The sequence below is a fragment of the Vanacampus margaritifer genome, chromosome 3 (assembly GCF_051991255.1).
Source record: "Vanacampus margaritifer isolate UIUO_Vmar chromosome 3, RoL_Vmar_1.0, whole genome shotgun sequence".
Taxonomy (NCBI): Eukaryota; Metazoa; Chordata; class Actinopteri; order Syngnathiformes; family Syngnathidae; genus Vanacampus; species Vanacampus margaritifer.
The window spans coordinates 4,259,789-4,277,775 of NC_135434.1; the positions used below are offsets into that span (position 1 = coordinate 4,259,789).

At 43.7% G+C, this 17,987-nt stretch overlaps 2 protein-coding genes and 1 long non-coding RNA gene across 3 annotated transcripts in view; 1 reads left to right on the forward strand and 2 right to left on the reverse strand.

Annotated features, from left to right (window-relative positions):
- The window catches only part of LOC144048469 (uncharacterized), a 121,151-nt gene that overhangs the window by 69,756 nt on the left and 33,408 nt on the right, over positions 1 to 17,987 (reverse strand). The window contains exons 3-4 of the mRNA XM_077560480.1: positions 15,330 to 15,414; positions 14,244 to 14,562 (exon numbers count right to left, since the gene is read on the reverse strand). Of these exons, the coding sequence (XP_077416606.1) occupies positions 14,244 to 14,370 (127 nt within the window). The 5' untranslated portion in view covers positions 14,371 to 14,562; positions 15,330 to 15,414. The remainder of the gene's footprint in view (positions 1 to 14,243; positions 14,563 to 15,329; positions 15,415 to 17,987) is intronic.
- LOC144048470 (uncharacterized) lies at positions 1,071 to 11,079 on the forward strand. Its single transcript, XR_013293354.1, has 3 exons — positions 1,071 to 1,181; positions 3,844 to 3,998; positions 10,608 to 11,079. It is a non-coding gene; the product is annotated as an uncharacterized LOC144048470 (long non-coding RNA).
- gas1a (growth arrest-specific 1a) lies at positions 1,515 to 3,438 on the reverse strand. Its single transcript, XM_077562582.1, has one exon. It carries the CDS (start codon positions 2,953 to 2,955, stop codon positions 2,140 to 2,142), a length of 816 nt encoding a protein of 271 aa, XP_077418708.1. The 5' UTR covers positions 2,956 to 3,438; the 3' UTR covers positions 1,515 to 2,139.

Consider the following 17,987-nt stretch of genomic DNA (forward strand, 5'->3'; position numbering starts at 1 on the left):
TCACCTGTCTGATACTGCTCAGTGGTGCATTTGGTAAAGTGCATTCATTGTCCAGTAACCAGGAGGTCGTGGGGTCAAATTCCACCTTGGACTGGACATGGCAAATATATCCATGGTCCAATATGCTAAGTGATATACATGTATACCAGCTAACTGACCAACTGATTTTAAACAAGTCACATTAGTTCAGTGGTTAGAGCATTTGCCGTCCACCAAGGAGTACTTGGGTTCAAACCCCGCTTGGACAACATTTGAGCACTTTAGTAATTTATCTTTCAATTTACTTCACAAGCACATGCATTCAAATCTTTCTCACCATTCCAACTTCAACTTAATCTAAAAATGTACGCCGTGCGGGCTAATATGTATCTCATTCCAAAAATGTACAGTTTTCCTGCAATTACATATTTTTTTGCCCCCAAAAAGTCCTATTCATTCTGACTGACACAATTAAAAAAAATGACTCACATCATTCCCGTTCAAAATTCAAAATGTCAGCTTTTTCAAGTGAACCTGGGAACGATTTTCAACATTTCCACAATAATTTTTTTTTTACCAAGATCACATCATTCTGTATCATTCCGTTTCATTTCATATCATTCTATATTTTTCCAATATCATTCACCACTAAAATTTTTCCTGTCACAATATCATTAAAAAGTACGAATATGCTCGTTAGGAATTGTGTTTTTTTTCCATCCAGGTTCTAATGATCCACAAAGTTTGAATAGTGACTTCTTGAGTTTTATCATTTGTTGTTTTTGTTTCTCAAAAACGTCAAAGAATGACTTAGGCTATCACGTCAGAATTACACGGTGAGCACCGTGGTGTGCTAGCGGTTAGCATGTCTGCCTCGCAGTCAAAAGGATCCCGGTCCTGATCTCACCCTTCATGTTTAAAATGTTCATGTTCTACCTAAATTTACGTTTCCAATTATTAGATGTGGTCGAGTCCATACTAGTCATGTAATGTTTCACTGTGATCCCAGCCTGTGATTGGCTGTCAACCAGCCCCGCCTCCGGGGCCCAAATCAGCTGGGTTAGGATCAAGCTCAGCCGTGACCCTACTGAGGACAAACAAGTGCTACAGAAAAACGGATGGGTGGGATTCCATACATGGCCCACGAGGATCACGGCGGCTCAGATCCCGGACTTTCCTGGCGAAATTGTCAAACATTTACCGTAAGTTTGCCAAGACTGATACGAGAGCGAGGTCGAGGGACACGGGTGCGTTTTGTTGATTTATGGTGACAGTTGCGTTTGACAACAGCCGGCTAAATCAAGACATAGTGGCTCATTAGGCTATCCCTCAACATTAAACATCACAGTGAATGGTCACGTCTGATGACGTCGAGCAAATATACAAAACAGTTTGACATTCTCTCAAGACTAGATATTGAATTGATTGAATCGTACTTCCCAAAAGCGCCCCATTTAGTTTGAACCAACTTTTTACGGAAATAGGAGTTGATCCCAAAGTATTAAACCACCGTAAAAACAAGTCACAGTCAAGGATGACGTATTCAAGTTTTCCTTTATGCCTTTTATAAAAGTATATCATTAAGGCAACCATACAGTGGATTTAGACATTTCTTTTCTATAGGCTACACACAGTCAACAAATCAGCACATAGCCCGCACCATAGAGGATTCTCAAATCGATATCAGCTATACACATGTATACAATGTACAAGAGAATACAGACCATAATAACTTCCCTTTAAAGCTGGAATTCTCAGTCTTTTATTCACACGACGAACATTTTGGATGTGACTAGTTGGCATGTAATAAATTATTTCCTCTTTAACCCTTCTTCTATGTACATTTTTTTTTTTAGATTCCAGCATTAAATACTTGTAAATCAGATGCCCAAAAAGGCAACAGTCAGTCATATAAAAATAGCTTCTTTTTTTTTTTAAAGAAGAAAAAAAAAACTGGAAAAGTTTGGCAGTGCACAGCATATATGGATTTAAACACTGCTGCTGGACTCAAAAAAAGCAGAAGAGTCTCACGTGTGAGTCGAGCAAAAGGGGAGTGTGAGCTACAAAAGTATCCCTCTGGTGCCATTTGCATAGAAAATACAATCCGCTAAAGTCTGTATTCAAAAAAGGTCCATGCAGTCCTTCCCCTCCCGCTGATGATCAAAAGAAGGGCCTTAGGGCCAAAATGGATGCCAGCAGCAGGGTCCAAACCCGCTGGACGTCGGGGAGCGAGGCTCCACTCTCCGTCTCGAACCTGTAGTCCGAGTCGGCGTAGTCCTCGTCGTCCTCCGCGTCGTAGCCATCGCGGGAGCCGCCGTGGGAGCCGCCGCTGCTCTCCTCCGGCTCGGGCGCGTCGAAGCAGCCTTGCTTCATCCTGCTCTTGACGACCTCGCAGATGGTCCTTTCGTCGCCGTCGCACATGCACGTGTCCAGCTGCTGGCCTTTGGGGATTTTGCGCATTTTGTCGATCACTTTGCGGCACGCGTCGGTACACACGGAGCTGCTAAAAAGATGGCCGCAGTGTTTCATGTAGTCGCTCATGGTGGCGCTGCACTGCTGGTCCCTCAGGCACTGGACCCGGGCCGCCGTGCAGCCCGAGCTGGTAGTCCGGGGCAAGCAGGGCTCGATGGCCCGCTTGGTGCGCGTGCACAAGGCGTCGTGGCCGCAGCTGCAGTCCTCCAGCGCGGGTCCGTTGCGGGTCAAATTGAGCTGCACCAGGGACGAGATGCAATGGCTGGGGCACTTCTTCCTGTCGCCGTTCAGGACCGGCGCGCACGCGCGCATGTAGTGATCGTACGCGTAATTGCACTCGGGCTCCGCTTGGCAGCTGAGGATGGCCTGCCAGCATACGAGTCTGCGGCCGTGGGTGGGAGAGGCGGCGGACAGCGCCGCCAGCAAAAGCACGCACGTTAGTGGGCCGAGCGAGCGGCGGAGGGTCCGAGCCAGAGCCAGCGCCGGCGCGCCGAAGGTTACCATGGTGGCTGCCGTGTGTGGTGGACGCGAAAACTCACAGCAGAGTCATAAGGCAAACTTGAACCCCGCTCCCGAGAAGGTTAATCCGAAAATGTGAGCCCGTTCAACAGGCTGCCGTGGAATCCCGGCGGCGTGAACACTCCGCGTGCCCATTTATCCCAAAAAACACGAGTCGCCCAAAGTTGTTTGCGGGACTTTTTGAGTGGACAAATCATTCCATCTCAGCGCTCCGTTGCATTCCCCCCCTCTTGCCCCACTTCCTCTCCACCACCACCACCCGGACCTTTGGAGAACAACAAAAAAAAGAACGAGAAGTCCTCCCCAAAAGTCCTCCAAGTGGATCGCGTGGGATCTTTGGAGAGTCCGTGCGCGCTCGGGAGCGCAAACAAACTTGTGCAAAGGAGGAGGAGAAAACAACAAGACTTATATTTCGCAAAGTGGTCCAGCGCTCTCTCGCCTTTGGGCATTTTGTGTGCGAGTTCGCCGGCCCCTCTCCACTCCGGAGCCCGCAGCAGCTCATTGGTTGCCCCCACCCCCCTCCCTCCCCTTGTTGTGGCTTTGACGTGTGGAGGGCGGGAGTTCGGCCCAGCAGGAGGAAGGGGAGGGAGGGGGGGAGAAAAACAAAACTTAGGGCTTGAGCTTACTTACTACTCTTTCAATTCAATTGATTGTCTGGACCAGCGTTTCTTTGCTTTGGTCAACCCCCCCCCCCCTTCCATGAAGTACATCACACTCTGTGGGACACAATTGTGCGATATTTTGATTTTATAATCCTGCCGACTTGAACATTTACACTGTAATCAATAACTCTGCAACCAACAATACTAGAACAGTTGAACGGCTGTTTATGAATATTGAGACAATCATAAATTTTTATTTTTTATTTTTTAGGTTCTTGCAGAAGCCTGAAGGTTTTATGTTAAAACGGACTGCTATTTGACACTCCCCAATTCCTTCGACCTTGCCCCAATTCCAGCTGAAGGTTCAGATAACGGATGGATGGAAAACAGGCCCAAAGCTTGACGATGCCACTGCCACGTCTCACTGTAGGTATGTTTTTCTTTTGGTGTCTGTTTAGACCATGTCTAGCTATCTATTGCTAGCTTATGGCTATCAATATATCGCTAGCTTATCGCTATCAATCTTTTGCTAGCTATCTAGCTACTTTAGGGTGATCAAATGTTCTCTTTTACCTTGTCAAGTCCACTTCTTTTTTCTTTTCTTTTCTTTTTTTACATCTTGTTTAGGTTACAAAGCAGGTTTACAAATTCATGAAAATGTCCAGTTTTTCATCCTTCTACACGGAACCAATTAGCATATGTTGAATCTGACTGCCATGTTGCGTGACAAATGGGAGGCGGAGTGCAACGTGTTGTTAGCGGAGACTGGTAGACCGCGGACTGCTCCCAAGTCGATTGCGAGATTCGATTTGAGAAAAGTCAGGTTGTGTGTACGCATGTTATTTTTATGCCTCTTTAAAAAAAAAAAACAACAACAACAACAACAAAAACCATTAGGTCAACTTTTTACGTACTTCACTCCCTCACTTCTTGAGCATTCAAATATAGTGCTGAGCTGCATCGGCAAGCCAGAGTTTTAAGCTCACTGGTAACGCTTTGTGCTCCCAAACCAGAGACATGATCGCGGTGCGGGTTCGATCTCCCCCCAAAGGAAAATATATATATTACAAGAAAACAAAAAGATTATGTCCTAAGACTTCAAAAGAGAGTCATGTTTTTTTGCTTTATTTTCCATCTATCTGTCTGTCTGTCTGTCTATTAGGGGTGGGAATCTTTGAATGTCTCACGATTCAATTCGATTCCGATTTTTGGGTCTGCGATTCGATTCAGAATCAATTGTCGGTCAAGAAGGATATTTCATTCAAAATTATTTGAGTGACACTGATTTTTGCTTCAATTTATAGATGTGCAAAGAATCGTAATGATCTTCTCCAGTCTGACTCGCTAATGCTAATTAGCGCGCTACTCGTGGCACTTTTATCACTCAACGGCTCCACGCTGCAAAAAAAACCCAACTTTTATTGGAATAACTTGATCGTGACTTTTTCCTTCTACTCTCTAATGTGGCTACAACTTAACAGTGTATTAGACTGCGTGGAACCACACTGCCCCTCAGTGGCCAAACCGGGTACAACATGAACAGCGCTCCCAATAAAGGCACACACAAACAATGGCAAGGACAGTATAAAATAATTTAAATAAAATCGATTTGGGGACATTTAAATTAGATTCTGAATCATACTAACTGAGAATCAATTTTTTTGGCACACCCCTTCTATTTATCGATACATTTGAACAGGAATTAAAAAAAAATAATATATGGATGCATGAAAAATGTCTGCTAATATTGACAACCTGGGATCTGCAATTCTGTTAATTGTGTATACTCAATAACAATTAGTTTGACCTGATTCAACTTTGAAAGGCATAAAAGGTCAATAAAACCTGAATACTATCTGCTTTAGAAACCGTCGTGATTTCCCAGTCTCTCTCAAAGAGACCGACATTGTCACCATCCACATGACAAACGAGTGTGCGCTGTGTATGCATGCGTGTGTGTCTATGGGACGCCAGTAAAACGATAGCCCACATGTTGACACACGAGCCGGAGGAGGCCGTTTAGCTGCGGAGGCTTGATGTGGATGAGGGAGTCGGGGAAGGAGAGCAGCCGGGGCACAAAGACTGTTTGTGTTTCGGATCTGTGGAATGTACCTTTAGGCCACGGCAGCCGGCTTCCCGCTGCAAACAATGCACTCAATGTCAGTTACGGCTGGCTAGCGGCGACGCTGCTGGCGCTCCTCCAAGGTCCCAACTCGTTCAAAATGATGGATTCTGGCAACCCAATACCTCAGCGGTCCCTCCAGCACAAAGAACGGAACCCGGGGCAGCGTCGGAAGAAGATTTCCAAACATCAACACGGTCGCAGTTTCGAGTGCTTTTAACTCATCCACTGCCATTGACGGCTATAGACGTCAAAATTTCATTTGAAATATTTAGTAGTTTCACATTTTTTATAGAAGAGTATGAAAACTTAAAACTTTATTTTTTTACTGTACATTTAGTACAGATATCAAACTTGTGATTAATCGTGAGTTAACTAGTGAAGTCATGTGATTAATTACAATTAAAATTTTTAATCGCCTGATGCCCCTAATAAAAAAAATTATAAAAAATTAGGGGTGTCAGACGATTACATTTTTTTATTGTAATTAATCGCATAACTTTAATAGTTAACTCACAAATGTACAAAAAATAAATAATCTAGGTTTTCATCCTCTTGTTAACAAAAGTGTGTGTGTGGGGGGGGGGGGGGGTGAAACTAATAGAAATAGTTCAAATGAATTTTTGACGTCTATAGCCGTCAATGGCAGTGAATGAGTTAAGCCCAGAGTCACAATTCAGTCTAAATTGTAAACAACCAAATGGTTTGACCAGTTACTCCCTCGTCGATTGGACCTCTCTTCACTCATGCAGACAATATTCACGACTAGTCCATGTTTGTCAATAAAATACTCACTGGCAAGACCTCTCATCCTACCTTTGCTCACCAGGCATACTACCACCCGCACACCCTGTTCCAGCAATTCTGTTCCTCTTTTTGCTCCCCAAATCCGCACAAATTTTCGTTAACAAATCAAATTCACCTCATTCACCCCAATTGCAACATTTTTAGCAACTTTTTTTTTAGCTTGTTGCTAATATGGTATGTAAATATGGAACTATATCGCAATGTCTAGTTCCGCTGTTACAAATGTACAGCAGATTGAGCACTTGATGTCATCTGAACATCAGCACACACAACTGCTCCCTTTTGCATTTTCCTAAAATGTCACCATTTTGACAAAACGGATCGCAGCTAATGGTCATTCCATCTCATAGCACACCGTGGGAACAAGCGTGATCAGGTCCGCACAGTCTCAACCATACTGACCCCGGATAGCTTAGTGTTAACATTGTAAGGGTTCCGAAATGTTTGATTGCACGAGTAGCGTTCAGAACTTTATCCAATGCCACAACTCGGGTGAAAATAGTTTTTTGAGAAGAAAAGGCTTCTATAAATGCCACAAATCTTTCATCCCAAAGTTAAAGGAGGGGGGGGGGGGGTGGTTGATGGAATCTTCCAATACTTTGGTCCTTGCCAACATCTGTATGATGAATAAACCAGATGTGCTGCACTGAGATTTGAGCCAACACAGGAAAATCCAAGTATTTGCTAAAAAATCAACGGGCCCAACTGTGGGAATGCTTCATGTTATTATATATACCTTTTTAATATTTCCGATTAACGCCGTTCGAATTTCAACTTGCTTCAAAAATTCACGCCTCTCTGGGTATACGTAGTCTGATTCCACATTAATTACAGTATTTGCACAATTTAACGTTAAATATCAACTTTTCTCCATTCGTTTTCAATGGAACTGATATTGAACCTTTTCTAAGTACAACTTTCACAACTGACGATCATTGCAGTTGGAGCAGTTACCAGTCATCCAGTAACCAGGATGTTGCAGGTTCGAATCCCACCTCCGACTGTACATTGCAAATATATCCACGGATGTTATGCTAAGTCTAACTTTTACATGTATACCAACTGATTATCATATCAGGAAATGGATTATAAATTTCTCTAAAATGATTAAATGCTTGTTAGCTTTCAGCATCAAGTGACACTTTTCAAAAATAGATACGCCATTAGTCATGATTTTGAACAAGTCAAGTTAGGTCAGTGCTTAGAGCGTTTGCCTTCCAACACGGAGAACCTGGAATTAGGGTTCACATTTTAAGCATGGAAGAATGTTATATTAATGGAACATTAAGCCTTCAAATTTGATTTCAATACTCATGAAACATGAAACGGGTTGCAACCGGTTTGTTAACTACGTTGCAGCAATTATAAGCCTGAAGTCGATTTTCATACAAATCTTACAGTGTACATGTACAAGTTTGCTGATTAGTATTTTCTAAATTTGAGTTAAAAAAAATAAATAAATCGCAATAATTGACTTATCGGGATTCATCGAATCGAATCCTATGAATCGTGATACAGATCGAATCGCAAGCTACTAGTATTCACACCCCTACTAGTTACTATTAAGTTATGGCTATTACTGAAAGGGTGCGAGTATCATATTTGGGTCATGTTTGGAGACCTTTTAAGCGTCGTCATTGCTTTGATCTGAAGGGCTGCCCGTGTCGTGAGGAGCTGATCGGCTATCGGACAGCGGCGTCCCGTCGCCATGCGGAAACATCCAAATACAGGAAATGACTTTGGAGGAAGCGTCCATTCAAATTGCTTCCTCCGAGGGATTTCAAAGCAGTGATAACGGCAAGTGAGAAGTTATTTGGAACAGAACCAATCAAGATTAAGCATTCATTTCCTTTCTCATGTCTGCCTGTTAATTTGTCTCGGCGCGTTCCGGAGATTTCCGCTTGGAACTGCGGAACGATGCATTCGAGATGAAAACGTTTCGACGTGGTCGACGACTTGGGGAGTTTGCGATCACGATTCCACCTCTCGGTTACTCCACTTGTGCACGCGACCCAGCTGGCATCTGTGATTACTTCCTCAGTTGAATACAAATCTTAAATTCAAAGTGTCCCTTTTTCCTAATCCTTACTAAATGAGGTTAGTGTTAAATGAAGTGTTCTAAGGAGTGTGCGCGCGAGTGTGCGAGGGTTCTTTAATCACTATGATTAAAGTCATCCATCATGTCAAATAGGCAGCAGTCCCGCCGACCCGTATTTAATACAGTCCATTGAACATTGTTGTGCACCAAATACCTTAAGACTGTCCCAAAACAACACACGCCTTTTTGGGTGCTTTCCGAGCGCACACTTGCAACGAGTCGGGATTCACAATGAAAATAAAAGCTCATTAAAATAAACGGCCTATGCGCGAGCGCCAAGTCAAACAAACCGTAAGTGAGAAAGCACCAAAGCCACTCCTATCATCTGGAGTCCAAATGAAAAATGGGAAGACACTTAAAAGCATTTCTAGAACGAGAGCCGTGAGGTCAAATGAGCCGTTCGTCAAAAGTGGAACGTCAGTGCTTGATCAGGAAAAGGGATTGAACCAAATTCCAAAAGTCTCGCAAAGAGGAAGGAAGCAGTGTAATATTTTTTTACTTTTCCGCATCCGGTCATATCTACAAAGATGTCCCGTTTGTGGTATTGGTTGCAATCATGCTCTGTCATTTAGTTTCTCGGCAAACCTCAATCTTACAGTGGAAGTTAACTTCTATTCTGATAACAGGAATCTGGTGCGTCTTCCCAAAAGGGTGTTGGGCATTTTTTCTTCTGTTACTCCAATAAAAAAAAAAAGGCTATGTTGAAAACCAAAGAAATCTGTAAAAAAATCTAAGAAAAAATGTAAAAGTTCAATTTATGTGACAAGCTCTCCAATGACACAGTTCAATTGTCTCTTTTTGGAATGACGGCCAAAAAGTATTCATATTCCGATCAGGGTTTTTATGCTGCCGATTTCGATACAGATTATCCATGAGTGTCATCGGCCGACACGGATTCCGATCAAATGGATTGTCTGCACGTTTTTCAATTTTAGAGCTGCTCACTAACAAATTAGTTTTTAATTATAATCTGTCAATGATGTTTTCGATTAATTGATGAACACCTTAAGGCATTGATCAACATATGCCGATCACGTACACACCATCACAATTGGCGGCGGATTTTAATTGAGGTGTAAAGGTTATAGGCCACAATAATGGTGGCAAAAGTTTTGAAATAATTTATCTTGCTCAAGTCTTTTTTTTCAGGCGATACCATTACAAGTACTCAAAATGAGTACTCAATGATACCAAGTAGCGATAACACTAGCACGTAGAATTCCGTTTCAAGGGGGTCTTATGTCCCAATATAGCATTTTCTTTTTGCATGAAATTAATTGAAATGTATTCTTCTCATTTCTGATCGTAAAGCGTTCACAACAGGGCAGCTGATACTGGTATCGAGTACCAAAAACCTTCTGTACTAGTTTGGGGGGGGGGTGTAAATCTTTAATATCCACTGTATGTTGACAACCAACATACCACAATCGTGAATAAAAAAATGGTGTGCCTACTTGCTACGCACAGCATTTTACTCTGACACCCAAAACCAATTGATCTGTGACCCATTTTCAAATAATCATTGCAACGCTTCTGCCCACAATCCAACAATTGTGTGCTCTTCGTACTGAAATTGTGCATTCATTTTCTTGGAAACGCCTGATCGGCTTTCCATCAGTTGAATGTGCTGGTGAGCGTCCAAGCGATCGTCCAACAAAACGTCTCAACTTCTCCACTCGAGACTGAAATGTTTTGGCTCGTGAATTTCTTTCCACTGTGTGTGTGTGTGCGCGCCAGGTGTACCGAAGAGTCGGGGGAGTACTTTTTGAAACCAGGTGAGTTACACACAGAAAGACCTCTAAAATCTGCTTTTGGGCATGTGACCACATCAACAAGCTGTTTGTCATGTTTCGGTTCTGTGAGGGTTGGGGTTTTGTTTGTTTTGTTGTAGCGTTCGTGTATTTAGTCTGTTGTGTTTGTCCAGTCGGTGTGCACCCGCATTGTCTTCGTTATGCGTGGAAGTTAGTGTGTCGTCATCGTCACAGTCAAGCCTTCATCTTCGTCACAGCCAAGCCTCCGTCCTCGTCACAACCAGGCCTTCGTCCTCGTCCAAACCAGGCCATCGTATTCGTCACAACCAAGCCGTCGTCTTCGTCACAGCCAAGCCGTCGTCTTCGTCACAGCCAAGCCGTCGTCTTCGTCACAGCCAAGCCGTCGTCTTCGTCACAGCCAAGCAGTCGTCTTCGTCACAGCCAAGCAGTCGTCTTCGTCACAGCCAAGCCGTCGTCTTCGTCACAGCCAAGCCGTCGTCTTCGTCACAGCCAAGCCGTCGTCTTCGTCACAGCCAAGCCGTCGTCTTCGTCACAGCCACGTCGTCTTCGTCACAGCCATGTCTTCGTCTTCGTCACAGCCAAGCCGTCGTCTTCGTCACAGCCAAGCCGTCGTCTTCGTCACAGCCAAGCCGTCGTCTTCGTCACAGCCAAGCCGTCGTCTTCGTCACAGCCAAGCCGTCGTCTTCGTCAAAGCCAAGCCGTCGTCCTCGTCACAGCCAAGCCTTCATCCTCGTCACGCCCAAGCCTTCGTCCTCGTCACGCCCAAGCCTTCGTCCTCGTCACGCCCAAGCCTTCGTCCTCGTCACGCCCAAGCCTTCGTCCTCGTCACGCCCAAGCCTTCGTCCTCGTCACGCCCAAGCCTTCGTCCTCGTCACGCCCAAGCCGTCTTCGTCACGCCCAAGCCGTCTTCTTAGTCACAGCCAAGCCTTCATCCTAGTCAAAGCCACGTCGTCTTCGTCACGCCCAAGCCGTCTTCGTCACGCCCAAGCCGTCTTCATCACGGCCAAGCCGTCGTCTTAGTCACAGCCAAGCCGTCGTCTTAGTCACAGCCAAGCCGTCGTCTTAGTCACAGCCAAGCCGTCGTCTTCGTCACAGCCAAGCCGTCGTCTTCGTCACAGCCAAGCCGTCGTCCTAGTCACAGCCACGTCGTCTTCGTCACGCCCAAGCCGTCTTCGTCACGGCCAAGCCGTCGTCTTAGTCACAGCCAAGCCGTCGTCTTCGTCACAGCCAAGCCGTCGTCCTAGTCACAGCCACGTCGTCTTCGTCACGCCCAAGCCGTCTTCGTCATGCCCAAGCAGTCTTCATCACGGCCAAGCCGTCGTCTTAGTCACAGCCAAGCCGTCGTCTTAGTCACAGCCAAGCCGTCGTCTTAGTCACAGCCACGTCGTCTTAGTCACTGCCACATCGTCTTAGTCACTGCCACGTCGTCTTCGTCACTGCCACGTCGTCTTCGTCACAGCCAAGCCGTAGCCACTTCATAGCAAGTCAAGTCAAGGCAAATCAGGTCCTGTCACGTTCCAGTCATGGCGACCAGTCTAGTCACGTCCTGTTCAGTCATGGCGACCAGTCTAGTCTAGTCACGTCCCGTCCAGTCATGGTTGTCTGCTCACCTTTTTCCTCTATGTTTCATTAAAGTTCCTCATATTGCACTTGATTCCCGTTTCACTGCCTTATTTTCCTGCATTTGCGTCCGCCATCCCTCAGCCACTCACGTCCCGCATGACACTGTTGTGACCATCAGCCTCTCTCACGTCACTGAACACATGACCTCTGACATGCCGAGCATAAAATGGTGAGAATGCTTGAAAAGCTTCAATCAGACCAGACAAATCTTGGAATGGAGTCAAAAATCTCCAGGCTTTGTCTTTCCATGATGCAACGCAGCCTTGATGCCTTCACTTGAAAGGAATTCAACACAATAAATCCCACAGGATGCTCTCGTCCTCGTCCTCAAAGCTCCAAAAGTACCAGTTTACAAGATCAGGCACACAAGTCCAAAACAAATGGGGCCGAACGACTCCCAGTAGATCTCCCCCCCCGGCCAACCTTTGGCATGGCACTCGGCTATAGAGACGTCAAGTAGTGCGGCCGGGAATGTGAAACCCAAGCATGTTCCCCCATTTGGCACAGTTATGAGGCCACTTCATAGGAGTGTAAACTGTGTATTTAAAAAGCCGTCATTGTGGGACGAACGCTGGCCCTCAAGTAGGTTGTTAGAATAACTCAATGACACAATGCTTTCTTTTCTAAATAAACAGATGTGGGCAGGCTGTTCAAACTGTCAGCTTTTTTTTTTTTTTTCTGCTTCCCCTCCTCCATCCCATCTGTAAGTGCACTCGCGCGCACACACCCGCTTCCACATGTCTAAGAAAGGCAAAGGGCTGCTCTTCCTGCAGCTGTTCAGGACAGACAGACAGACAGACAGACAGGCCTCTAATTCCAGCGCCAGCCTCCTCGCCAATACTGGTCGGATGCTCGGCCCGATTAATGATGATTTTTTTTTTTTTAAGTCTTAATCTTCAAAGACCACTGCCCATTTACAGACAACACACACCAACTGCTCATGGCCTTCAAGAGGAAATGAGCTCACCAAAATTCTGCCGGCACTGGATTATTAAGATTAAATGTCAAAAGATGATCGTTCTGTTTCACAATGGCTACCCCATATCTCTAAAAACAGTTGGGTCAAAAGTAACCCAATTAGGGATAAAAAAAAATGGACCGATCCACTTTATCTTGGTTGTTTTGTACAAAATGACCAAATTATTTGACTCAAGTAAAGGATCTGACCAATATTTATGAGTTTTGGGGGCTTTTTTTACACTAAAAAGAAAATTTCTTGACTCAAAGTTGGGCCTAATTGACCCGAGTAGCGGATCGGTCCATTTTTGACCCAACTGTTTTTAGGGCGTAATAAAGTGGATCCCCGCTATTTGTGGGGGATGGAGACCAAGCCAGCCTGCAAATGATGACAAAATAAATAATGCATATAAATGCATTGATGTCGGTTTTTTTATGATTCCAGCCTAAAACTCGAATGGGATTCATATAGTCATTCTTCACAGAGGATAAAGAATACAGTACAGTGTTCTCTCAAAATACCAGCAAGAAGTGAAATCTGCAAGGTAGATTTTTGTGAAAAAAATGCACAAAATATTTACACTTAATGTTGGTTTACTGTATGAGGTACTTGAATAATAAAAAACTGAAAAAAACAATATGTGATTATTTTGATGTTTGGTTCAAACCCTTTGTTGTTGAACTTTTATCCACGCATTGACAAATCATTCTGAAAAATAAAATACATTAAAAGCCCGTACTTTGCACATATTTTGTCCATATAGGAAATAGCCTTTTTTGTTGTACATCTGGTCAAAATAATGTGCTCCGATCCATCTCGCACCTATCATAACCAACTCAAAAAGTTGGAGAACCACTGTTCTATTGTTTCAGAACCTGAACAAAACATGAGCATTTGTTAAGATAAGATACAGAACGCAAGACCCCGCGGGAGAATGCCTTTTAAAGTCAACCGCTAGTTGCCAATGTCCCCGGCAGACATTTGCGGGGGCCCGTTCCCTTCCCGGCAGTGCTGATAAGGCCGCCTGGCCGCTAAATAAAAAGCACATGTCTAACATAACAGAGATGCATCATTCCTCCATGAACTCTTGACTCCGGGTGGATTACGGTGACCAATCCACATGTTACACACTCGAAGCACAAATCACTTGGCGAGGAAAGGTCATATACGGTAATCAGTAATCACAAACAGATCTGTGCCAAGGCCGTCCGTGCCCGACATGACAACAGTCTGAATTCTCCATTTTTTGTATTCTCCTCTTTTTTTGGCAGCACATCAGCAAAGTTCATACCTGATGTTTTACCACAACAACGTGTTTTCAGCTGATAACAGCCCGGCAAATAACTCTGCTGGGCCCCCAGATGACTTTGGACGGATTCATGGCATTCGACACCCGAGGTCAAACGCAGGTAATCCATCAGGGCGCCGGGCTAATTCAGCAATGTCAGGTAGGAGCGAAAGACGTCACTTCAAGCCACGGGGTTACGACTCCTCGGCGGAAATTTATAGCTTCTTCCCAGCGGGCAGCCGCGTCGCCAAAGGTTGGGGCTGAGCACACTTCGTACCGGGTTCGAGCACAGATAAACAAAAAGAGAAGATAATATTCCTCCCTGTGTAAAGATAAATAAAGGTTTGATTATGGAGTGAGCGATTCTTCTGTAAACTCCCGGGAGGAAAAGTTTTCACTGCGTGTTAAATGACGCGATGCTCAAAATCGCAGGAACAACTGACAAAAATAAACAAGTCGACTCCCTGGCCGCGACTCACTCGGCCTGTTCCGCTCCTAACATGGCAGCGGGAGCAAAAAAAGGACGCCACACTGACTGTCGGCTGGTTGCTCGGCGCAACAGCTTGCGGGGACTTTGAACAAGCGACAGTTTGAATCAGTTTTTTTTTTTCTGGAGAGCTCAGTATTGTTCATTCGGTAATTTTACCGATTTGACATGTCATCATTGCTCTCCTTTTTTATTTTTTTTTATTTTTATATATATATATATATATATATATATATATATTTATTTATTTTTTTGTATTTTTTTTTTTTTTTGTATGTGGGTGAATATGTGTATGTGCGTGCGTGCGTGCATTCATTAGTTCACCTAAAACCTATAAAAAAAAAATTTAAATCCCATACCGTTTCCCTAAACCGAACACTTCCAGCCAGAGTCGTGAGGCCGTCAGGAAACCCAAGAAAGGACCAAAGAAAATAAAGGAAAGGGAAATCCAGCAACGACCAGACACCACCCACCAGGCCACCAACCAGAGTCCTTCACCAACCCCAGAGACATCTAAATTTCAACAAATCAGGGAGACCTCAAGAGACCAAAGGAGTGAGGAAAGGAAGTTGGAATCTGGACAAAAGCTTGTAAATCCTTACGGTGGACTCGCTTATAATTCCTCAAGATGCAGGTTCGTTTTTGGAATGGGTCCAGCAGAATTCATGGCGCAAACACAGTCTAATGCTTGAATTGAATCAGCATAGCCACAGGAAGAGGAAGGAAAAAAAAATGAAGTCAACCCTAAACATTTATTAACAATAATATGTTATATGTGACCTCACTAGTCTAAACATGACATTCTGATTAATATTACATTTGTGGAATATGAGTTATGTAGTAAAATCCAGTCGTTTTTATCCATCTCAGGGGGCGGCCATTTTGCCGCTTGCTGTCGACTGAAGATGACATCACAGTTGCTTCGGGATCAGGCAACGACCAATCACAGCTCACCTGTTTTCTGAAGCTGAGCTGTGATTGGTTGTTACCTGAGCAACGTAATATCAACCACAATACCATATTTAGACTAATGGGACTGCAAATAATATATTATTGTAAAAAAATATATATAATTCTTCCTTTTGGTTGGGAGTTTGACCCCTGGTCACCCGTCATTCATTCCAATGGGGGGAATTTGACCCTTATAATTATTATTTTATTTTATTTTTTTAACAGACACATATGAATCTTTATTATTATTATTATTATTTTTTTTTTTTAAGTTTCTGTATCCAGTCAGCATGAAAATAGTCACTTTAGTTTCATAGTGATTTGGCTCCCAATTATGAAGCTTCAAAAGTCTTCTGGTGGACTTGTGAGATGCTTGAGCTGTTTGATACTACTTATTTTGGGGTAAAAGAACCAATGAGCTGGATAATGACGTTAATGTTACCTAGAGTGAGCAACCAAATGTGTCGTAAAACCAAGCACAACAGTGAGATGATGAACAAAAGTTCTTTTAAATGAAGCCAACTCATTCTCAAATGTTCTATTAAGATACAAAGAAGTAAATCAAACTCTAAATAAAAACTACTTTAAGACTGGGATGGCCCGAAGGAATTTGTTTCGTCTTTTTCCAAAAGTCGGAAACTGCCCACACTTGCTCACTGTAACCGGAGATGAGAAAAATGCACTTGCATAAGTCATTTGAAATGAACGCATTTCAAGTATAAATTGTCGGTTGATTCATAGTTTGGGCCAGCGGTTGAATCGATGTTACAATTATGAGAGGGTCCTTGGAATAAATGTCTCCATTGTAAGGAATCCTTGGACTCAAAAAGTTTGAGTGTCCCAGCTCTGAACATTCAAACTTTTAGAAATATTGAAACTAATACATCGTGAACAGACCTGAGCTTTTACACTGCAGCTTATCGAGTAGACTAAAAACTCCTAAGTCACTAGAATCTCAAGTTGACTCTAACTCCCAAATGACTGTTGGTGAGTCCGACGGCCAAAAAGTTGATGACTTCATTCCGTGCCGTCCTCTCCTTCCTTCTGATCGCTCACCCTCTGGCCGTCCTCTCAGCTGATCGGAATGCAGGTGCGGATGTGCACTGGCTTGCTTTAAGATACTTTTTTTTTTTTTTTTTTTAAATGATGCTTTGAGGGCCTGCTAACTCGTTCACCTTCACAAACGTGACCTGAAGGCTTTTGGCAGTATTCAACCGAATTCCAGTGCTAATCCACCGATACGGATCAACATCTAGTACAGTGGAAAGTCAAGCGCCTCCGGGACAATTCGGAAAGATGGTTCTACAGTAGAAGAAAAAAAGTTCAGTGACCATCAAAATATTTTGCTTCTTCTTGCGCTTTTGTGAAGACACAATATTAACTAATTTGCTCCCCAAAATGCATAAAAACGTTCCATTTAAAATATTGCCAAGGTCCCAAAAACATATTTATAAGTTTTTTTTATTATTATTATTATTATGTTTTTTTATGCTAGAGCATACAGAAGGCTTTGATGCAGCCTCTGTACTGAACAGAATGCTTAAAGCAATGTTAGTTATTATAAAAATGGCCAGCGGGTGGCAGCAGAGTATAAGAGATCTACCCACAGTTCTAAACAGATTTGTGAGTATTGATGAAACTTAGCTATATTCTAATGCTAATTGCTGCAAAACGGAAACAGATAAAAATATACTTTTTTTTCCTGATGAAAGAAGAGACTCTAATCTTTCTTTTGGTAGGTTCCATGTTTTTATAGCAATAGAACACAATAATCTGTGGGTTTTGCAAAATCAGTCAAAAATCCAGTAAAACAGCCGGGAGCAAAGGGGGTTGCTTCAGTGAAAATGGCTGGGAATGAATGAGTTAATCTGCGATAAATATATACAAAAACAATTCCTCCATTATTGGGTTGTTCATTTTCCTCAGTCGATTGAGGAGGTGTGGTCAAATTCTCCGCCCAAAAATGAACAATAATCTGGTTTCAGTCCAATGGCAGCGCTAAAGCCTCGAATGCATTACACACCGTATCAATCACCATGGACGAGAAATGGAGCGGACATCTGGCATAATGGCAGTAATTTCCTGGACTGGAGCTGTCTATGGATGGAGCCTGGCAGTCTGGGCCCACATGGACAAACTCCCAACAAACACACTCATCCATCCAGCACAAGGCAGACCTCTGATCCATCTCCGAGCCAACAATCTCGCCCTTCTTCTTTCCAGACATACTTTCTGTGACAATCCGTCCACAGTGAATGAAGATAAAGGAGCAGACCATCAGTCAGCATGGGGCCATCACAAATATGGAG

Coding starts and splice junctions, on each gene's coding strand:
- gas1a (XM_077562582.1), bottom strand. CDS start 2,955: ATGGTAACCTTCGGCGCGCCGGCGCTGGCTCTGGCTCGGACCCTCCGC.